The sequence below is a fragment of the Colobus angolensis genome, unplaced genomic scaffold (genome assembly GCF_000951035.1).
Source record: "Colobus angolensis palliatus isolate OR3802 unplaced genomic scaffold, Cang.pa_1.0 Scaffold230, whole genome shotgun sequence".
In the NCBI taxonomy this organism is placed as follows: Eukaryota; Metazoa; Chordata; class Mammalia; order Primates; family Cercopithecidae; genus Colobus; species Colobus angolensis.
This window is the reverse complement of record NW_012115489.1, coordinates 280,469-304,167: the sequence shown is the minus strand read 5'-3', so window position 1 is coordinate 304,167 and position 23,699 is coordinate 280,469. Positions and strand designations below refer to the sequence as shown.

The window sequence follows — 23,699 nt, the reverse complement described above, 5'->3', positions numbered from 1 at the left end:
CCACTGTGTGTATTCACATTATCTCCCCTGATCTGGAGGTAGAGGTGGCAAGTACTGCTATTGCAGAAATTGCATAGAGGAAGCAGTCTGGAGGGTTTTCTAGGCTCTTACAACCCCAAATCAAATATGATTATCTCCAAACTATTCTATCTCCAGGAACTGTGAAATTTAAGGCAAGGAAATCCAAATAAACTTTCTCTTGGAACACATCTTTATGGCCTCTCAAGAGAGGGTTAGATGCCTTGCTTCTGAACTCCCGCAGTATCCTGTCCACAAGCTCATCATGATTCTCACATTGTACTGGCATTTCTGTTTATTTGCAAGTTTCTCCAGTCTCCATACATCTATCCTTCCACCCAGACAAAAATCTTTGTGGAATACCTACTATGTGCCTGATAATGTTCTAAGCAGTAGGAAAGCAAAAGTGAACAAATAAGAATGATTTTGCTTTCCAGAAATTTCTGTTCTACTAGATGAAGAAAAACACAGCTGCTAGTAAACAATAGTGTCTCTGCAAGTTACAAAAAGGCATAAGGCTTAGGAAGTATGCAGCAACATTGCATGAATTTGGGAAAAGCCTCTTCTTCCAGCCAGACTCAGACCGCTGCTAAGGAGTACACCTTTGGGAACAGAGTGGGATGGAATTCAGGACTCACTCACTCCCTTAGCCAGATTAGTTGCCTTAAGAAAAAGTGGGCCAGGTGTGGTGGCTCATGCCTGTAATCCCAGCGCTTTGGGAGGCCGAGACAGGTGGATCACGAGGTCAGGAGTTCAAGACCAGCCTGGCCAATATGGTGAAACCTGGTCTCTACTAAAAGTAAAAAATTAGCTGGGCGTGGTGGCGGGTGCCTGTAATCCCAGCTACTCGGGAGGCTGAGGCAGGAGAATCGCTTGAACCTGGGAGGCAGAGGTTGCAGTGAGCCGAGATTGTTCCATTGCACTGCAGCCTGAGTGACAAGAGCAAGACTCCATCTCAAAAAGAAAAAAAAAAAAAAAAAAAAGGGAAAAGAAAAAGAAAACGTGATAAACAGTTATGGAGAAAAATAAAACCAGGTGAGGGATCTAGAAGGTGATGTGGCCATGGCGGGAGGGGTGTGCTATCTTATATAGTGTGGTTAAACAGGGCCTCCCTGACAAGATGACATTGAGAAGAGACCTCAAATCGTGCAACAAATTGGGCAAATATCTAGAACATTCTAAGGTGTTAACAGCAAGTGCAAAAGCCCTGAGGTAGGAGCAAGTTTAATGGGGTCAAAGAACAGCAAAGGGCAGTAGGAATGAGGAGGAAGGTGACAAAAGACTGTTCCAGTAAAGTAGTGGGGCACTGGGTCATGGAGGGCCTTTTAGGCAATCTGTCCGTCTAAATATTCATCTACCCACTCAGTGATTACGGAATACCTGCTAGGTAGCAGGCCCTGTTTGGCCAACTATGAGCTCCTTGTGAGCAGGAGCTGTTATCATTGAACCTTTAGCATTCAGCACAAAAACATTTAATAAACTACAAATGACCTTTAGGAACTCCACTAGTAGAGATTCTGGCCTACCTGTGTGCATCAGTTTCCTATTGTTGCTGTAATAAGTCAGCACAAACTCGGTGGCTTAACAAACCACAACTCTATTATTGTGTAATTCTGGAGGTTGAAAGTCTGAAATGGGTGTCACTGGGCTAAAGACGAGATGTCTGCAAGGGTGGCTCCTTCTGAGAGCTCAAGGAGAAAATTTTTTCTTAACGTTTTCCAGCCTCTAGAGCCTGCCTGCATTCCTCGATTTGTTCTCTTCATCTTCAAAGCCAGCAGCAATGTAGCATCTTCAAATCTCTGACCCTTCTTTCCATTTTAAAAGACACTTCTTGTTATACGGGGCCCACCTGGATAATCTAAAGGTCAGCAAATTAGCAGCCTTCATTCTATCAGCAACCTTAATTCCTCCTTGTCATGTAACTTATTCAACAGGTTAGATTCACAGCTAACGAATTCACAGGTTCTGAGGATTAGGACATGGACGTCTTTAGGAGGACTTATTCTGCCTACTAGAGTGTGTAACTTAAATGCATGGCTTTAAAAACATATGGAGGTGACACATAAGGAGCCCGCTTCTCCTGGCTGTTAGCAGCTGATATCATTGGACTGTGTCCTGCTCCTTTCTGTCCCTTACTGATGTGGTCTGGCTGTGTCCCCACCCAAATCTCATCTTGAATTCCCACGTGTTGTTGGGGGAACCTGGTGGGAGATAATTGAATCATGAGGGTGGGTCTGTCCCATGCTGTTCTTGTGATTGTGGATAAGTCTTACGAGATCTGATGGTTTTAAAAACAGGAGTTTCCCTGCACAAGCTCTCTCTTTGCCTGCTGCCATCCATGTAAGACTTGACTTGCTTCTCCTTGCCTTTTACTATGACTGAGAGGCCTCCCTAGCCGTGTGGAACTGTTAAGTCCATGAAACCTTTCTTTTGTAAATTGCCCAGTCTTGGGTATGTTTTTATCAGCAGCGTGAAAATGGACTAATACTCTTATGTATCCTCCACTGTATAATCTGGTACATCCAGTTACGATTCTTGAATATGCTGTTTCTTCCCATTCTAGAGCCTGCTTTATGGTAAGTATGCAGGAATATCTCTTTGCTTTCCTCCTACTCACCTCGTAGGGGCTTTACTCCTCAAAGAAGCCTTTCCATTTACTGGAACCCATATTGATTGTTCCCTTGCCCAGCTCCTATGGCTCACTGAGCCCTTCTTCTTTTGTTGCTCAAATATGTCACACACTCCCATAATGCCCGACAAATCTCTGCCCTGATCTGGTGAACAGAAATTGCTACTCTTGTGAATGCCCTGGTTCCTTGGTCTGTAACTTTTTCCAGCTCACTCTTGGCCTTGCAGTCTGCCTCTTAATTTTGCTCAAAAAATGACCCCCATCTTTGTTGGATAATATTTCTGCTATTGTCAGCACCCAATATTCTTGTTATGCCACATTGCAGAAGGTTGTGCTTTGACATGTTCAGGGAGTGTTTTCGCCTCACAGCGTATCATGTGTTTATCTTAAGATGGGTGGGTTTAATTACTAAAGGCTTTGGCGTTTGTCTTGAAGTGTATGTAAGGAAAACAAATTAATGACTCTTATTATTATTAACCAACATGAAGGAAAAGTCCATTCTTTCTCAATGTGATGATATGAACAATATTCTATTCATTTTTTTCCTGCCCATGTCATATCTTGATGGAAGCTAATGTAAAAGTGAACAATTTGAAAATTCAAAAAATCCGTACACATGTAAAGACATACAAACATACATAGGATAGTCATTGTATCATTGTTGTAGCTGCAATACTGGAAGCAATTGAATGTCCATAATGTGGAATTATCAAGATAAAATATAGCACAACCATACTATGAAATTTTATTCAGCAGTTAAAAAGAATGAGATGTGTATGCTGACAGAGAATAATCTCCAAGATATTTAAAGAAGAAAGAAAAATACATGCCTACATGTACATATAGAGAGAGAATGTCTCAGGTCATCGAAGAAGCTTGCTTACTAGATGTTGCTTCTGGGGAGATGCACTAAGGATTGGGAGTAAGAGAAAGATTTACCTGTGGTTCCTTTCACTTGTCCTACAGTCTCAGCTGCTATCTAATTGTGGAGGCAGGAGAGTTTCTTTTCATGTCCTGACTTTGCCTTATGAAGCATTTCTGTCCATCAGAGATGACTGGTTTGGGTTTATCTCAGTTTCCTTCCCAGCTGAGTGTCCCCATGAAGTCACCTTCTGAGTTGTCTGGTTGGCCACAATTGAAATAAAAGGTTCAATTGGGTATCACACACATGCTTTCTTTGAAATAAAGTTTCAGTGTATAGTAGGAAGGCACAATGAAACTGAAGTAGAGGTGGTGGAATCATGTTGTAAGTGAAGGGAAATGGCCTTGTAACATTGGAGTATGAGAAACAATGCTAACTCCTTAAGTAATTGTACCTATTTCATGTCATTTTAATTATGATTTTAACCTGTAACAATTTTAATTATGATTTTAACCTTGCCAGAATTCACCTGACAAGAGTTTTGTCAGGAATGAATTGAATTATCTTTGTAATGGGGCAGGAAAATGTATTTGGATTTTTTTTTTTTTTTTTAACTGTGTGTATGTTTTACTTTTTCAAAAAAAGCAAGAAGCAAGAGGGAAAACAATCCAGTGGAGGCTTCCAAATAGTTAAAAAGACTGCAGATTAAATGAGAGGAATTGTGGATTAAACGACTGTGATTTAACTGCTCCAGAGTGGCTGATACTTGGGGCAGAGCTCAGGGTGAATCCAAGAGCTGGGAAATGGAAATGATGTGAGACTTTGTGTGGAACAGTGCGGACAACTCACACCAGCTGAGCATAGCACAGGCTAGAAAACCCATCACGCTGAAATGCTGCTGAACTGATCTTCAGAAGCCACACAGAGATGCTTCTGAATACACCAAAAATCAACACCAGAAATGCAAAATGAAACAAGTTTATTATTTTCTCCAACAACTTCTGTAAATTACAAAGACAAAATACTAAACTACAGCATATAACTTTTCAATATTTAACCAGAATACTCGTAATAAATACGCATCCGGAAACAAGATAAAAGGCTACACCTTGTCAGGCATGCTACAAAAATGTCTCAAGTTTTATATACTCTGCAGCATTTCTGTGCGGGGGCAGACGGGGCTGTTTTGTATTTTCTGAAGTGCTGTGACAAAAGGTCCTTTCACATTTCTTTGGAGCATTTTTGAAATTGCTTAACTATAATTAAACAGCTTAAGAAAAGTAACACCAAGCTTTAAAGCCATTTTTGCTTTGCTGTCATTGGTCCTCACCCAATACAGATCAACATATCATCCAGCACAGCCAAGCACCCACTGAGCCCAGGCAGCCCTGTGGGACGTGGGCCCTGTCAGAGCAGGCCCTGCTTTCGGTTAAATACTTTGGAGAGTCCTGGATTCTGTCTCTCTCCCTCAACAAGACTAATGCCATAAGGGAAGCTTGCAAGCATGTTAGAAACATTTTTAACCTGAAAGTAAAGTGAACAGAAATATTTTTTCCCGAGACCTCTGCTATGCACCATAATATTACCGTATCAGGGTGTTTAGCTTCAAAGTTGAAAAACAGATTGTTACTAACAGTCCTTCCAGAGATCATTTATGGGCGCTGGTAGAGTCAGGGCATTCAAAAACATTCAATGGGTAAAAAGGGGATTTGCTAGATTCAGAAATGCACTACAGTTCTGAAGACACCATGGCTGAAAGTTCTAGGGGTGTTGGTGGCAGCTCATATAAGGTCTGGCATACATAACTACCTTTTGCTATAGCTGAAAACTTTAAGGAAAAAGTTACATTTTTAAAAAGTCTCAAGCATGGCTACCTAAAAAGTATTTTGTTAATATAATCTGTAATTTCACTTATTTAGGGGTTTAGATATGAAAACATCTTTATGAGCCAATAAAAATATTACAGAGAAAAAAATACTTTTACAAAAATTGAGGTTAAGAACTATGAGGCATTTCTTTTGGCTGTAAACACACAGTTTACTGTCCCTTGTTGAAACACAAATATTTGGATTTCCTGAGCTTCACGGATAACAGCAGGAGGCAAGTTTGCATAGAAAATTTGCAATATGTCAACAATTTACTTAAAAAAAAGAACTTTTAAGGACAACTTGCTTTTGTTTTTAAGTTTCATATTTCAGTAAATAGCACTCATCAAACTGAATATTGATAAGCACGGTGATGAGATATATAAGGCAGATGGGAAGAAAACATGGAATTAGAGTTTTTAAATCCACAGGATACCATGATAAAGGGTTTTAAGCAGACACTTCATAACTAGTGCCATACTAATTTAGTTAGAAATTAAATCATGTTTTGGAATTGAAAGCCAAAGGCAAAAAGAGCTCTCCTGTGCTGAATGGCACTGCCCAAGTACAGCAATGGAAGGAGCATATTCACTGCAGGAGGCCTCAGTACATCACTCGGTGGTGATGAAGCCACTCAGCCGGTCAGGTATGGAGGAGGGGGCCCCCCTGCCAGCATCAGGACCAGACCTCTGGGCGTGGCTGATCCCAGCTCTGGAATCTGAAGGGATGACGGGAACTTTCACCTCTGCTGGTTTGAAGTCTCTAAGTAGTTCTGAGGCAGGCAGTCTTCTCCTGGGACAAGTCCTCAGAAACCTTTGGAAAGGGAAGAAGCTACGCTAGGCCACAGTGCATACCACACATGAGAACAATGGCAGTGGCTGCCAACAACTCTGGATCTAACACAAAGACGGATGACGAGGGGGGCAGTGTCCTGCCAAGGAATCCACTTTACTTCTTTTGAGACTGGTTTTTACACATGGTAAGGATTTGCTTCAGTACTTTCTGGACATCTTCATCCATCTGGCCCTAGGATATTCAAACACAAGATACTCATTAGAACCTAAATTAAGCCCTGGTACTTTCTTCTCTGGGGAATGAGATGGCTGACTGCAGTGAAGATCTGGGGTGTTTTCCCCCATCTTTCACAGGAATGTCAGCCCTATCATTTCCCAAATTTCTATGAGGAACTGAGTCAAAGAAAGGGTCCTGCCTTCATCCAGCTGGAAGATGAGGTGGCAGTGTCTACCAAAACCCTCAGCAAAAGCTATCTGGGGTCTCAGTTGCAAATGTGAGTCCAGCAGCCAGAACACCAAGCATCATAGAGCCAAGGCAGCATTGGTAACTCTGAGAAGATCAGCATTGCTGGAAAATAAAGCCCTGATCCTCCCAATGGAGGACCACATTGTCCCTCATTCCTGAATAAATGATGGGAGGGCAGGGCGTGGTGGCTCCTGCCTGTAATCTCAGCACTTTGGGAGGCCGAGGCGGGTGGATTGCTTGAGCTCAGGAGTTTGAGACCAGCCTGGGCAACATGGCAAAGCCCCACCTCTACAAAAAATACAAAAATTAGCCAGGTACGGTGGTAGGTGCCTGTAATCCCATCTACTTGGGAGGCTAAGGTGGGAGGATCACTTGAGCCTGTGGGTTGAGGCTGCAGTGAGGCAAGATGATGCCATTACACTCCAGCCTGCATGACAGAGTGAGGCACTGCCTTAAAAGATGGGGCTGTTCCTGGTAAACAGGGCACAAGGCTCCTGACACGGAATCCAAAGCAATGCAAAAGGCATATTCGGGCTTTCCAGTGGAAAGGATTCTCCTCTAATTCTTGTTCATTCTACTAGTTAAATGATGGGAGTTCTGTCAACATCTGCTGCCATATTTCTTTAGGATGTCCAGATACTTCAAGGGGCATAACCATACCTGCACAGCATACAGAAGATGCATTCTGTAAACTGATATGACCTCCTGGTGTTGTTTCTTGCATTCCTAGAAAGGGAATATTTCACATTGTTAATGAGCTTAGGAGATCTTTAAAGAACAAAAACAAAAAACTGTGAGAAAGCTGCAGTCAAATGCTCCCCCAAGTGGTCCCCTCCACTTTATGCTAGCATTGGAAGTTTCTAAAATTATTGTGGCCTTACTGGCTTGTGTATTTCTGAATACTTGTCAATAATCTTAGGGAAAAAAGTCTTGGTAGGTCAACTCGAGAAAAACCTGTATAAAAAGGAATTACTATAATCCCATTTGGTTTTAAAAATATATGCACTTTGGGAGGCTGAGGTGGGCGGATCACTTGAGGTCAGGAGTTCGAGACCAGCCTGGCCAACATGGTGAAACCCCATCTCTACTAAAAATACAAAAATTAGCCAGGCATAGTGGTCGGTGCCTGTAATCCCAGCTACTCAGGAGGCTGACGCAGGAGAATCGCTTGAACCTGGGAGGCAGAGGTTGCAGTGAGCCGAGGTCACGCCACTGCACTCCAGCATGGGTGACAGAACAAAACTCTGTCTCGAAAAAATAAAATATATATACGTGTGTGTGTGTCTATATATATGTGTGTATACGTGTGTATATATATGTACACATACTTATGCAAATACAGCTACATTAAATGTAAATACTGCAAGGAAATACATCAAATGTAAAAAGTGATTATCTCAGAGTTATTGAATTATGGAAAATTTTTATTTATAGAAACTTGTTAAGAGTTTTCTGTATTTTTCAACTTTTCTACAATGGCCAAATATGTACTAATTTAATTTTTAAAGTCTGTTATTTTTAAGGGAATTATTGATTACGCACTATATGGCCAGTGTTATATAATCCTTGGGGAGCTCAATTATTTAGCTTTCAGTGTACCAAGGAGGCAAAGAGGGTGGTGGCCCCAGTCTCCAGTGGTTCCTCAATACAGCCGCTGATGCTTCTATTTCTCCTTGTTGAGCTATTATTCCAGTTCCTCTCAGTGGCTGTTTCAGGGGTCTTTATCTCTGAAACTCTTGTTCTAAGAGCCTGTCCTCTCAGAACATGATGAACATCATGAAAATTGAGACCATCATATATGGATTACTTCAAAAATGTACAAAACTCCATAATACCAATTCTTCCTTCCCCCCATCAGTGTCAGAATGTGAGGTATCTTTCCTGTTATTAAGGGACACTTTAAAACCTGTCCTTTAAGTTCATACCATAAGAAGGCACATTTGGCACTTCTTTGTGTGTTGTTCCCTCCCCACCTTTCAGCAATCCCTACTCAATTATTTATGATTTTATCTTCGGATCTGTCTTCCTTTCTATCCCTGCTTCTGTCATCATTTGTTTGGCTTCGATATCTGTGCGAATGATCCATCTAACACCTGAACCTCTCAGTTCCTCAACTTCAGCTTTAATAACGTGCTCCTCTTTGGTTCAGCAACTCCTCTCACAGCCGTAGCCCTGCATCTGTCATTACCACCTCTGAAATCTCAACTGAAAGCATCCCTCACCCTAACCACCACTTCCCATCTTTCCAGCAAACTTGCTTCAGGCTTCCCCCAACCTCTGCTGTGACTGTTTAGCCCCACCAGATACCTATCTACTTACTCACTTCTCTAGCAGCCAGTCTACTGCAGTCCAGATTCTACCCTCCTCCCCATTCCACTGGAATGGTTCTCACCAAGGTTCCCAAAAGCCAGCTAGTCCACGTGTCAGTCCTTGCTGAGTAACAACATATTCTTACTCAGGCCTTCAAGACTCAGCACAAGTATAACTCCCGTAGGAAGCTTTTCATGACTCATTTCCTGTGTATGCCCACGGTATGCTGGGCATCTCTTTGTTGATAACTTACATAGAGTATAAACTCCATGAGGGCAGGGACTGAGTCTTACTCATTTTATATCATCAGCACCAGGTATAATACTGAGGTATAGTAAGAGCTCAAACACATGTTGCATAATTACAGGAATTACTGTATAAACCAATAGCACTTTACCTACAAGTCTGTAATGCCATTTTATCAGAAGAATGACCTGCAGAACACAGTAAAGAGCAGCTTCTTCTCCCCTAAGTATCCACCATTGCTAGAGCTGTTTCCTCCAAAGCTAGCATTGAACTTTGTGGCCAGTCAGAGTAAGGACTGCAGAAACCTGAATTCACTACATCTAGGTCTATTCTGAAGAAATCATCAAATCCATATTCTGTTTGTATATGGAAGTTAGAGACAGTCCAGGACAGACTAACTCTGGATTTTAGGTAGAAAACGTAATGTACCCATGCCAACTCAAACCTTAACAGATACTGTGGTAAGCTAAATAATGGCTCTTGAAAGATGTCCACATCCTAATTCCCAGAACCTGTGAATGTTACTTGATATGGCAAAAGGCATCTTGCAGATGAAATTAAGGGTTTTGAAATGGAGAGGGAGATGATTGTGGATTATCTAGGCGGGCTTTAGATGTAATCACAAGGGTCCTTGTAAGAGGGAGGCAAGAAAATCAAAGGCTGAAGGAGGAGATGGGAGGACTGAGCAGATGCTGGAGTGATGTGCCTCGAAGATGGAGGAAGGGGCCATGAGCCACGGAATGCAGGCAGCCTCTGGTAACTGGAAAAGGCGAGGAACCAGCCCTGCCAACAACTTGAAGTTAGTCCAGTGAAAGCGATTTTGGACTTCTGTTCAATGTAACTATAAAATAATACACTCATGTTGTTTTAAACAAATTTGTGGTGATTTGTTACAGTGGACCAAGGAAACCAAATTAGATAAGGAAGGGCTTTCCTGAGTGAAATAAGGAGAGGGGCCAAGAAACAGCTTCAGATATATAGAGATGCAACTACTAGAGATCCTGGCCCCAACAAGAAAAAGCTCTTGCCACTGCCAGAGATGGGGAAAGACTATTGCAGAAAAAGGAGAAGGGGTAAAGTTAGGGTATGAGTGAGCATGTAGCCTCCTCCCACTGTCCCGTCAGTTCTTTCCTTCGCAGTGAATATCTGATCCATTGCATTGCTGATAACGACTGGGAATTCCACCAGTGGCTCCCTCTTTCGCCCTCACTGAAGAAATCAGTCAACTGCTCATTGAAGTACATTCCTTTGGGCTGGGAATCTTTTTGTTCATGCCCACTTGCCCTAGCAGCTGAGATGATACAGAATCTGCCAGGCCCTCCACCCCAAACCAGGCAGCAGAAACAAGCCCACTTACCGCCAGCTGGTTCTGGAGCTGTTTGACTTGCTGCTGCAGTGCCTCCAGCTGCTGACTCTGCCTTTTGGATGAGCTTGTTGAGTAGGAGAGCTGGGAGAGGCTGTTCAGGGCCTCCTTCAATTTGGTGACTTCCTTTGACATCTCATTTATCTAGGAACAAAGGAAAATGGTATTAACAGGCAGTAACATGTCTGCAAAGCAAAACTTCATATATTTCTAAGCCTCAAACACAGTCATCTCTTTTGGTCTCTGGGACTTAAGACTTTGGAGCAATTCCCTTTTAATACATTTAAATAAAAAAACTCATAAAATGAAACAGATAACAAAATCAGGCAAACTAACAAAGCCCGCTACATCCATTAGGTTCAGATAAAGGCCCTTGAATTACATATTATGTTTTGGTGATGGTGGTAACAAAAGCTGTGATGTTGGTTTCCTACTTTTAAAAGGGGTATGATTGAAAAAAAAATCAGAATTAGGATTTCAGGCTTTATTTGGAGACAGCTATATTTCGACCAATACTGCTGACATGGGCGATCAGGAATAAGGCCTAGGAAGCCTGATATCTCTGGACATCTTTCTTTAAAGTAAACACAAGTAACTCCCCCCCGTACCCCACCACTCGCTAATCCCTGTTTCCCTGGCTGGTAAAGCTCTTTTGAAACACTCATTACAAAAGAATAAAGATTAAGTAGTCTCTAATGAATGCCATTTGGAACCTCCGAGACAAGGGACTAGAGATGCAGAGCTGACTGAGGTGTGGAACCATCCCCCCGAACTTTCCCTTTGCTTCCCTCTTTCCTCCAGCAGCATGACCAGCACCATTTCTTGTGTCCATCTCAAACTGCGGGGTCCCCACATTCCTCTTCCTCTCCTATATACCTGTCAAAGGAGGGGCCGGCGAGGGTAGCTTTTACACTGACTTGAGGGGAAGCTGATGGACCTTAGGGAAGCAGGATTAAGTCTAGGAATATTTTAGTTTCATATTATGGAGGAATCTGTTCTGAATCCAAAAAAAGAATTTGAAGTTTGAGATGGATCACAAATACTTTTCAGTTTGCAAGTTCACTTCTGATCCCCAACACTGGCAAAGCTTCTGTAAAATGATTTTTGAAGGACAAATATGCATCACATATGTGAAAATGCTTTAGTATAAGGAGAAGTGGCCAAAGATTGATGTTTGCTTATTTATTATTTTTTGAGGCAGGGTCTTACTCTGTTGCCCAGGTTAGAGTGCAGTGGCGTTGATATGGCTCATGACAACCTTGACTTCTAGGGCTCTAGTGATTTTCCTGCCTTAGCCTCTTAAGTGGCTGGGACTACATGCTCGCACCACCATGCCTGGCTAATTTTTAAATTTTTTGTACAGATGGGATCTCACTATGTTGCTGAGGCTGGTCTCAAGCCATCCTCCCATTATGGCCTCCCAAACTGCTGGAATTAGAGGAGTGAGCCACTATGCCCAGCAGATGTATTTTTAAAATATAAATACCCAACAAAGTATTCTTTTTTTTTTCTTTTTTTTTTTGAGATGAAGTCTTACTCTGTTGGCCAGGCTAGAGTGCAGTGGCCTGATCTTGGCTCACTGCAACCTCCACCTCCTGGGTTTAAGTAATTCTCCTGCCTCAGCCTCCCTAGTAGCTGGGATTACAGGCATGTACCACCACGCCCAGCTAACTTTTGTATTTTTAGGAGAGATGTGGTTTCACCATGTTGGCCAGGATGGTCTCAAACTCCTGACCTCAAGTGATCTGCCCACCTCAGCCTCCCAAAATGCTGGGATTATAGGCGTGGGCCACCACATCTGGCCGATCCAACAGACTATTCTTAATGTGACTTTGGGGACAGATAAAGTTCATGTGCAGAGTCTCTGAGCATTCACTCCAGTTTAGTGCCAACACTAGAAGTATTTAATATAGTAAAAGCCGAAGAGACTAAGACTTATTGCTAGAAACCCAACAGCAATGCAGTTTCACCAACCTTTTTATCCTTATCTTCCTCCAGTTTTGAAGAGCTCTCAGAATATCTTTTCATTTCTGCAAGTTCTTCCTGAGCTTGCTGGAATTTTTGCAGAAGTTCATTTACTTCTTGCTCTTTGGATTTCAAGAGAGTCTGAATATTTTCCTTTTCTCTTTTCACCTGTGAGACCTCACTTCTAATCTGGGCAACCTCTGAATGGACCTTCTCTTTCTCTTTCACTGATTCCTTTAATTTCGATGCCAACACACTCACTTCACTCTCTAAGGATGACTGGAGCTTTTCATAGGAAGACCGGGGTACCATTGCATCAGTCATAGCAGCTTTCTCTTCTAAGAGTTGTTTCTCCAGCTTTGCTACTTCCACTTCCTTCCTTGCAAGGTGTTCCTTAAGATTGCTTATTTTTTCTTCCATCTCTTTTGCTGTAGTCCGTAGCGTGGTTATCACTTGCAAATGTTCTGTGATAGAGACAGAGTTCTCTTTCTGTGCATCGACCAGTTGTTTGAGCTGGGTCAACTCGTTCAACACTTTTGAATACTGAGACTTCATTTCGGACAGTGCATCTTCTGCTTTAGCCCTGGACACGTTTGTCAATTGCATCAGTTTCTCATGCTCCGCTTTATGGATATATTCAGCTGTGATATCCTCTAGAGATTTCCTCTTCCTGTAATCCTCCAGTTCAGCCTGGGCTTCTTTGTACAGCTGTGACAGCTCGCTCACCTGTTTGTTGAGTTCATCTATCATCCTATTCATGGCTTCTTTCATGTCCTCAGCTTCATCACTGGCTTCCTGTGTCATCTGACTTTTTAGTGTGTCTTTTAATTTCATGATTTCTTCTTGGGCCTCTTGGTATTTCTCAAACAAAAATGCTTTCTCTTTATTCATATTCTCAATAACAGAGCAATATGAACTTTTCATTTCCTCATACTCTTCCACAGGTGGCTTAATCACTGTACCTTTCTCCCTCTCTACCAGTTTTTCCTCTAACTCTCTTACTTTCTCTTTATTTCTTTCACTTTCTTCTAATGCATTCTGCAGATCCTGCTTGAGCACATTTATTTCCTCTTCCGTGACCCTCAGCTCGTGGAGATGTGAATAATTATCCATGCTCTCAGGCGAGACAAGACCCAGTTTCATCTGCTTCTGCACACTAAGGACTTCTTTCATAGCCTCCTCGTATTTGCTCTGAGTTTCTTTAAGTTTCTGGCTGAGGTCAGAGCTGTTCTCTGAAATCTCAGTGTTGTTTAAGCATACCAGTTCTGCCCTTCGGGACTGGAGTTCAACCTGTAGCTGTTTTCTCTCTGCTTCAGAGCTCTCTAATCTCTTCTGTAAATCTTGCAAAATCTCTTGCAGTTGCTGAATTCTGACGTCACTGTCAGTAGTGGATTTACCTAAAGAATGTATTAAGACAGGTGGAGATGATTTGGAGTCTGGGGGAGTGGTTTCACCAGGTTTTCCCAGGGATGGGCCCAAGTCAGTTTGGGTGGAATGATACGAGTCAAAGCTTAGGTCTGCTTCTGCCTCCTTGGGTGATTTAGCCTAGGAAAAAAAGCAAGAATTAAGTAATACCAAAGGGGTGGTTAGCTAAGCAAGCAACCAGAATGAGAGGAGTAAATCTGCAACTTTGGTATGGGAGAGTAGCATGATCACTTTGCCTGTGTATTCTCATGCCATGAAAAAAGATGGTCTGGGACATGAGTGGGACTAATGACACAAAGCTTGCTTTGGGTTCTGTTGGGACAGATGATTTGTGTCACTTTGAAAACAATAAAATTGTTTACAAAGCCTCCGATTCAAAATTTTCCTTCATTTCTTTTACCATTCTGCTTGCCAAGAGGGGTAATGGATATACAGTACAGCTATTTCTTCTTATTATTTTTTGGTACAGCCATTTCTTATCAAGCTCTTAAACCTGTTAAGTGATCAACTTTACTAAATGGATGGATAATATTTTATATATATGTACACATACACACATATAATTTAAAACAAAATTTTAATGTGTATATAAAATCAAAATATAAAATTTTATATATAAAATTATATGTATCATTCTATGTATATAGTATATTTTATATAGAATTTTTCTATAAATTTTGTTTACATTTTATTTATATAATTAAACATATAGAATTTTTAATACTGATCATACTATGTGTATAATCATATATAATTTACCAGTTGAATAATTTACAGAAAGAGTTAATGAATAACACTCTCATGAAACAAATAATCTGAAACTATAAGATACTTAAAGCTAATATTTAAAAAGAAACTAATGTACACATTTAAAATAAAACACATCTGACTACTGAAAAGACCAAGAGCTTGACTCTACAGAATAGTCCATGACAGCAATCTATTTATATACCTGTAATTTATCTTGTAACTCCTTATTGTGTAAGGTAAGGGAAGCAACTTTTGCTTGCAATAGGGCAAGAAGATCTTGTTGGTCAGCTTCAGAACTTATATCCAATAAGCTATCAGCACCTTGGGAAAGAGAAAGCCATTTAAAATAACATAAACCAATTAAACTCTTATTTCTCTAACCTGAGACAAATTCACTTCCTAGCCTAATCCAGTTCTTCTTCCTGGTCCTAACTATAAAACGCCCTAGCAGCTGGACGGATGAACTAAAATTTTCATATACTGGGGTTTCCTTACTGTGGATTGCTAGCACAATACTAGATACATGTGTATACAAGGCAATTCCGAAAATTGATGAATTTGGTCATATATTTCCTATTCATTTGCTTAAGTGTCATATCTAGGTTGTTTTTGGTTCTTCCCTGTGCCTTATAAGTCTCAATTCTGGGAACTGTTTTAGAAATGTCTCTGGAATCTGGTTTATTTCTTTGCCCCTACCACCATTACTGTAATTCAGACTTTTATCACTTTACTAGGAAACCCTGCAAACAGCTTCCCAACAAATCTCTGCCCCTCTCCTCTTCCCAGTGAAACTGTAGCTTGCACAGCAACGTCAGACCAGTCTTCCTAAAACATACCTTGATTGGGTCATTCCTTTGGGTCAAGTGCTTTCATTATTTTCCCTCCAAAAATAATTTTCAAATTCCTTTATCTGGGTTCAGACCTCTATGATTTGGCCCCAGTCTACTTCTTCAGGTTCATGATGCTGCTACTTTTCTAGATTCCTGTTTTCCTCAGATTCATAGTTCCCATCACACACTCTACATTCTCAACACATGGCTCATTCTTTCATTCTTTATCCACAGGCTTGCCCTGCAGAATCTCTCTGCCTAGAGAATTCTTAGGCATCATGTCAAACTTTGCCCAGTACCTGAAGCATTCAATGACCACTCTAGCATGAAACATTCTTCTCTGAATCCCACAGTAATCCCTGTTGGTAACCACAACTTTCTGACATCCTACTGATTATCATGCTGAAATTACAACCTAAGGAGTGCTATTCAAGGTGCTCACTGAGATAGCAAACTTCCTCCAGAAGGCAATGCAATGCACTGCTTCCTTCATCTAGAAAGTCCTACGAAAAATATGCCAGCTGGACAAAACAATGTGCTTAGTGAAGTAACTGTGTGAATTTCTGGTCCAAACTTAATATTATTACTTCTTGAGGTGGAATCTTGCTCTGTCACCCAAGCTGGAGAGCGGTGGCATGATCTCGGCTCAACTGCAACCTCTGCCTACCAGATTCAAGCAATTATCCTGCATCAGCCTCCCAAGTAGCTGGGACTACAGGTATGCTCAATAATTAACTATTACATAAAATCTCAATAATTTTGTGTAATAGCTAATTTTTGTATTTGTAGTAGAGACTGGGTTTTGCCATGTTGGCCAGGCTGGTCTCGAACTCCTGACCTCAGGTGATCTGCCCACCTCAGCCTCCCAAAGTGCTGGGATTACAGGTGTGGGCCACCACGCCCGGCTCAAACTCCCTAATTATTATAGCTAGTACATACTTTACCCACACTTTGAAAAGCACTGATCTGCTTTTTATTTTCTCACGGTCATGTAATGCAAAGATGAAAACTTTAATCTTAACTTGGAAGGATGCAAAATGACCTTTCTTCATAGAAATCCTTGCTTCTCATCATAAGTCTGTTGCCTAAATCCCAGCTTTCTGAGTTTCCTTGACATGAAGTCTGGTGAATGTGAAATGAACTAGGGAATTGGGAGCATAAATGCAATTCTAAGAAATAAAAGCTATTTCTAAGATACAGTGAATGTTTTTTGAAGTACCCAATGTAACATTTGTTTAGTTATATCAACACTGATCTCTGCCAGGAATTAGAAAGTTTAATGTTTCTGGGGACATGTGTGGTGGCTCATGCCTATAATCCCAGCACTATGGGAGGCCAAGGTGGGAGGATCACTTGAGCTCAGGAGCTTGAGACCAGCCTGGGCAATACAGTAAGACCCCATCTCTAAAATAAATAAACACATACATACATACATAAAAAATATTTCTAAGGTCTGCAAATTAAAGGCTCCAAACACCTATGAAATATACAACTGATTAAGACACTGAATGCTGGAGCAAAAATGGACCTTTTGAAATAATTTCTTCTACATTTTAAGTGGATTCTAAAGACACTGTATTACATTCTTAGAGGGTAAATTATTCTTAGGAGGCACTCTTTAACAGACACAATGAATTAAATCCTATGATCATAAAGGCAATATGATTACATATGATTTCATGAACATTCTTGTCTTTGCATGTGTCTACTTAAAATCCACAGTAGAAAAGTTAGATGGGGACAGTCATGGAGGTGGCATGGTGGGTTCTCCCTTCATGAAATAATGTGCTGCTCAGCTGCAAAGAGTGTGGTTAGCAGACAGCAGAAGCCTATGGACCTCATCTGAAAATAATGTTTTTAAATGCGTAAGATAAAATATACAAGCTACAGTAACTTAGAGCTTATTTGATAACAATAACAAGATCTGGCAGCAGGTCTAATAACTGCCATAATTTTTAGTAGCAATATTGTAAGTATTTCAAGATATCTGCAGTAACACTAAGGTGAAAGGAATTCTCTTGGTGACAAAATCACTGGTCTACTAATACCACTGGGGCTTATTGCCTGTATTCATAATTGAAGGAACTGCTAACATATAGTTTGGGACAAATGAAAATAAAGATGTATTTTTCAAAATTCAAATTCAGAGACTCTTTAAAATGCAGGTGAAGGCACCCTGAAGTACAGAGCGCATCAGCCTGTGCATTACTGGCAGCTCTGTGTGGACATGCTGGCTCGTGACCTTTTTACACAGTACCCCAGCTTGGCCTTTGCTTTCTTTAAATGGACATGAAACAGTTGGGTTGAAGGAAAAAAAACAGATGCTTCCTCATCTTACCTGTAGTACTGTCACTTAGTCTGTCTTTATTTTCTCGTATAGAACTGATCTCAGCCTATTGAAACACAAAAATGACTTAAAGAACATTTCTGAATGTAACATTGCACAAAAGAATCAAGCAGACTTTCCTCCTTGAGCTTATGCAGAGCAGATCTGGTATTATCCTACTAGAAAAGTAGCTAGAAAATCTCAAAGAAAGAAGATATTTTAAGCTATAAATGAGTAAAAGTGACAATTATCCACTAAGCTTAATTTCTAAAACATTAGAAGTTCCAGAGGGTATATCAGAAGTTTCATTTAGTGAGTACAATGCAAATATATTTAAGATTACAATAATTTTATGTAATTGCTAATTTACTGAGTTATGTACTAAAAACTGAGACGCAAATACTGCTTTCATAATGAAGTCAAAGAGAAGTTCTATATGTCTGCATTATACATTGATTGAAATATTTTAAAGCAGATTTTTTAGCTTTATCATTTCATAAGTTATCTGCTATTAAAGTTATTATTAACCTTTCTAAGGGAAATGGCAATAAATATCATTTAGTCTTAGATCGGCAATAGATTCCCTAAAGATTTTCTCTAATCCTTTGTCCCTGAATATCTGTTAACATACTGTAAAAATTCTTGGAACTTCAAAGCCACACTCTCATTTCGAAACATTACAGTGACTTGCTAAAAATACAGTGTGGCATCCAAATGAGCCAGTCAATGATAAGATAATTTTTCAGCCAAGATACCTTTGTAAAAGCCCAAATGCTAAACAATAAAGTGGATTATTTTTAGTAAGCGCTTAGCTTTACAAAAAGCAGTCCTTTCACTTTTATAACAAATTTACTTGTTTTTATATTCTTCACTATATAAGGTATAATAAACTGCATCCAGCTAAAGTTTACAAGTTGAGGAGGTTTTGACAGATGTATACCTATGGAACCAAGACTGTAGTCAAGATAGAGAATCTCTTCATTATGCCTAGAAGTTTCTTCTTGCCTCATTACAACCCCTCCTTGCCTACGTCATTCCTAGGCAACCACAACTCTCTTTTTTTGCATTTCTTAGAATTCCTATAAATGGAATGTCATCCGTATGAATTTCTTGGTGGCTGGATTCTCTCAGCATGATGACTTTTCCGATTCAACTACGATGTTACTTGCACTACAGTTCGTTCCTCTTTATTGGCAGATAATATTTCATTATACGGGTATATTTCATTATCTTTATTCACTTGTTGATGGATATTTGGATTGCTTCCAATTTGGGGAGGTTGTGAATAAAGCTGCTACAAGCATTTGCATACAAGATTGTGTGTAAACATGTAATTTCATTTATTTTGGTAAACATCTATGAGTGGATGGCTGGATCATATATTAGGTTTATATTTAACTTTAATGAAACTTCCAGCTTTCTAAACTGTTAATAGTTACTCCATTTTAGATTCTCACCAGCAGAAAATGGAGTTCTAGTTCTGCCACATCCTCACTTGGTAGTTTTAGTCTTTTTAAACTTTAGTCATTTTAAATATATATCACTTTTTTTTTTTTTTTTTTTGAGACGGAGTCTCTGTCGCCCAGGCTGGAGTGCAGTGGCGCGACATTGGTTCACTGCAACCTCTGCCTCCCAGGTTCAAGTGATTCTCCTGCCTCAGCCTCCCGAATAGCTGGGACTACAGGTGCGTGCCACTGCACCCAACTAATGTTTTGTATTTTTAGTAGAGATAGGGTTTCACCATGTGAGCCAGGATGGTCTCGATCTCTTGATCTCGTGATCCAACAGCTTCAGCCTCCCAAAGTGCTGGGATTATAGGCGTGAGCTGTGAGCCACCACGCCTGGCCTGGATACCACCTTTTTCTCCTGCCTAAGCTAACATAGGAATAAATGTCACTTTTTATCTTTTTTTTTTTTTTTTCAGAAATGACAGTCTTTTATACTCTACCTCTGAAAAATCATAATTTGTGATATTATTCTTCGGATTGCATTGCTTCTTTGAGGCATAGTCATATCAGAAGATATTACGGTACTAACTATAAGAGTATAGTTGCCTTGTCTTATATAGAAATTTATCTGAAGAGTTTATTAGTAAAGTCTAAAGTGAGCGAAATGATAGGTTGATAGAATCTTTTTCAGATTAATGTGTATCCAAGTTAAAAGAAAACATCTTTAGTAATTCCAAATAAAGAAAAGTAAGTAAATATACAATATTGAAATTTCATGTTAACAATTATAAATTTTATTTCCCCCTGAGTACAATTTCTCAGTATGTTAGATAAACAGATATTAAATGGAAATATCCTCCTACTTCCTTAAAATATTTTCCAACCACAAATCTACAGATCCAGGTGGATAAGACATAATAGATTTTCTAACATTTGTAAAATAAATACATATTACTTTTATAGTCAGGAAAAAAATTATACAATTCTCAGTAAGACAATAGAGAATAACACGTTTCTGTCTCTTTGACTGGAATTAATATAAACTTAATTGGGTAAGAAGACTGGTTATCTAGTAAGTTCTTATCTTTGTCTCTTTTTTAAAAAAACTTTTAAAGCACTTTTTCTTTGGAGCAATTTAAGATTTACAAAAAAGTTGCAAGATAGAAACCTTCACTTATTTCTCCTAATGTTTACAACATATGTAGCCATTATACATTTGTCAATTGGTAAATTTCTACCATCTAAGTTACAACTTTATTCAAACTGTGCCAGTTTTTCGAATAATGGCCTTTTTCTGTCCCAGGATCCAATCTAGGATATTTCGTTATAAATAGAGAAGTTCCTGAAATATAATTTTTGGCATTTCCTCAATATTCTGCATTCAGGAAGGAACGAGGAGAATAACAGGTAGACGCTGGTAACTTCTACACCTTTTTTTTGAAAAAGTTAATTTATTTTTTAGTTGACAAATAAAAGTTGTATATATTTACCACGTACCTCATGATGTCTGCAAATATGTACATAATGTGAAATGGCCATGGAGCTAATTAACATCACACACTGATCATTTTTTGTGATGAAAACGTTTAAAATCCACTCTCTAAGTGACTCGCAGAATCTAATGCGTTGTTAACTATAGTCACCATGTTGTACCATGGATCTCTTGAACTTATTCCTTTTATCTGGATGAAATGTTGTATCCTCTAGCCAACATCTCCCCAATAACTCACACCACTCCCCCAATTATCATTCTACTCTCTGCTTCTATGGGTTCAACTTTTTTAGATTCCGTATAAGTACACTGTCCCTGCTCCCTCGCACAAGACACTCGCTCTGTCACCCACGCTGGAGTGCAGTGTCCTGATCCTGGCTCACTGCAACCTCTGCCTCCTGGGTTCAAGTAATTCTGCCTCAGCCTCCTGAGTAGCTGGGACTACAGGTGCCTGCCACCACGCCCAACTAATTTTTGTATTTTTTTCTTTTCTTTTTCTTTTTTTGAGACGGAGTCTCGCTCTGTTGCCAGGCTAGACTGCAGTGGCGCAGTCTGGGCTCACTGCAATCTCTGCCTCCTGGGTTCAAGTGATTCTCCCTGGGACTACAGGCATGCACCACCATGCCCAGCTAATTTTTGTACTTTTAGTAGAGATGGGGTTTCACCATGTTGGCCAGGATGGTCTCGATCTCTTGACCTTGTGATCCGCCTGCCTCGGCCTCCCAAAGTGCTGGGATTACAGGCATGAGCTACCAGCCCTGGCCTAATTTTTGTATTTTTAGTAGAGACAGGGTTTTGCCGTGTTGGCCAAGCTTGTCTTGAACTCCTGACCTCAGGTGATCCGCCCACCTTGACCTCCCAAAGTGCTGGGATTACAGGTGTGAGCCACTGCACCCAGCCCTCGTCTCTTTTTTTTTAAATGAAGAAAATCAATTATTGGTTTGTAAATTTAATTTATTCACTCAATTAATTTTTAAAAATTTTAAATTATTATGGATACAATCTAGCTGCACACATTCTTGCTTTGTGGGGTCCATGCCAGAAAAAATAATCAAGGGGTACTTCATGGTGAAAAGGTTGTGAACCAATGATTCAGAAGTATATTCTGTTTTACCCAGTGTTATATAACTTAAAGCAAGTCTATCAGGTATCTTAAAATACAGTAACAAAACTGAATATAGAAAGGAAATACCTTGAAGGGTGGTTCAGCAAAAAATACTGATTCCTTTCCTGAAAGTGGCGTCGAAGTTATTGATCTTGGGGAGGAGACATCACTCAACTAAAAAAGAAACAAAATGAAAATCATCAATAAAGAATGTATCTTCAAACTCCTCTTCTCCAGTGCTGAAGGATCAACCTGTTTAACCAATGCAATGAAATCTAACAGTAAGTATCATTGGCATCAATTAATTCAAGGGTAGGATATTTTCAATGCAGTTCAGCTACTTCAAATACTTTCTGAAAGTTTATAGAATATAACTTTGCTCCTATATTAGAATCAGGTTTTTAAAAATCTATAAAACTTTCATTGCAGGTTAAGAATATTAATAAGTATGCTAACATACATTTAAAAAATATGAGATAAGCTATTCCTCTCTACTATTTAAATATGGATTATTCCCTTTGTGGCCTATGAATTTTAAATAACAAATCTCGATGTGTTTTTACATGCCGTTACATAGATTACTGAGCTTCTTCCTCTATGCAAAGGTCACTATAAGCTCAGAAATGAAAACTACTTTTAATATTAGCCAACCTTAAATGCAATTAGAAAGGCAAATACATTTTAGCAATGTTTTAAGAAACCAATTGAAATTCATTTCAACAATTGCCTCACTGGCTACTCATTCTCCCAGTTCTTACTAGATCTTTTAATATAAGGAACTAAAAATAAATTGAACTTAAGGGAAAGTTTCTGTGATAAGATTTTGAGAAATTTCCTTGAGCCTTTTCAAAAAGAGCCTGTTCGATTCTACTGTTTTTTTTTTTTTTAAATAGGTAAGAATCAACATTATTTCCATACTAATCATCAAAATCCTTCTTATCACAATTTGTAATTTAAAACTGCTAAGGAACATTTTAAATATGCACTTAAAGGTCAGTTCTAAAACATTCCTTTTTGGCCTAAACAAAATGACAAATTTATGGCTTTCTTGTGGTGCGTTTATTGACTGTTTGTTTGCTTTTGTTTTTACCTGAGTAGGACTGATAGGAGGTGGTGGAGCTTTGCGTTTTTTTGGAGTTCCACTTCTTTCTGAGCTTATTTTAGAGACTTGGTCATGCTGAAAGTTATCACAGTCCAAAGAATGGAGGTGGGTTAGTTTGGTTAGTAAAGTCTGAGCAAGTAGCTTTATCAAACACATGAAAAAAACCTCAAAAGTTCATGCATTTCTTACTTTATCAAAATCTGAAATCTGCTACCAACCTAAAAATAAATAATATGCATGCGCAAGTATTCTTCTAGCAGCCCATGCTTTAATAGCAAGAAAATAAAAACACATAAGACAAAACCAGATTAGGTTGGTGTGGAGAACTGGGAAAGTAGAGGTTGAGGTCTACTGCAACTTAGGATCCAGAATACAATCACAGTCAGCTTTCTGTATTAATGAAAAGCAATGGTATTTCCCACACGTCGGCATTACTTCCATTCCTTTTCTTAAAGACTATAAATATGGCCGGGCGCGGTGGCTCAAGCCTGTAATCCCAGCACTTTGGGAGGCCGAGACGGGCGGATCACGAGGTCAGGGGATTGAGACCAGCCTGGCTAACACGGTGAAACCCCGCCTCTACTAAAAAATACAAAAAACTAGCCTGGCGAGGTGGCAGGTGCCTGTAGTCCCAGCTACTCAGGAGGCTGAGGCAGGAGAATGGCGTAAACCCGGGAGGCGGAGCTTGCAGTGAGCTGAGATC

The 23,699-nt window shown here is 39.8% G+C and overlaps 1 protein-coding gene across 5 annotated transcripts in view; it reads right to left on the bottom strand.

Annotated features, from left to right (window-relative positions):
• Positions 1-4,471: 4,471 nt before the first annotated feature.
• RAI14 (retinoic acid induced 14) overlaps positions 4,472-23,699 on the bottom strand; it is a 159,526-nt gene continuing 140,298 nt past the window's right edge. For 4 of the 5 annotated variants that reach the window (XM_011944328.1, XM_011944327.1, XM_011944326.1 and 1 more), the window contains 8 exons: positions 22,985-23,071; positions 21,982-22,068; positions 17,862-17,916; positions 14,896-15,014; positions 12,528-14,063; positions 10,548-10,697; positions 7,295-7,360; positions 4,472-6,400 (listed from right to left, as the gene is read on the bottom strand). In XM_011944328.1, coding sequence (XP_011799718.1) covers positions 6,323-6,400; positions 7,295-7,360; positions 10,548-10,697; positions 12,528-14,063; positions 14,896-15,014; positions 17,862-17,916; positions 21,982-22,068; positions 22,985-23,071 — 2,178 coding nt within the window. In that variant the 3' untranslated portion in view covers positions 4,472-6,322. The remainder of the gene's footprint in view (positions 6,401-7,294; positions 7,361-10,547; positions 10,698-12,527; positions 14,064-14,895; positions 15,015-17,861; positions 17,917-21,981; positions 22,069-22,984; positions 23,072-23,699) is intronic. The other variant, XM_011944330.1, reaches the window with a different exon arrangement.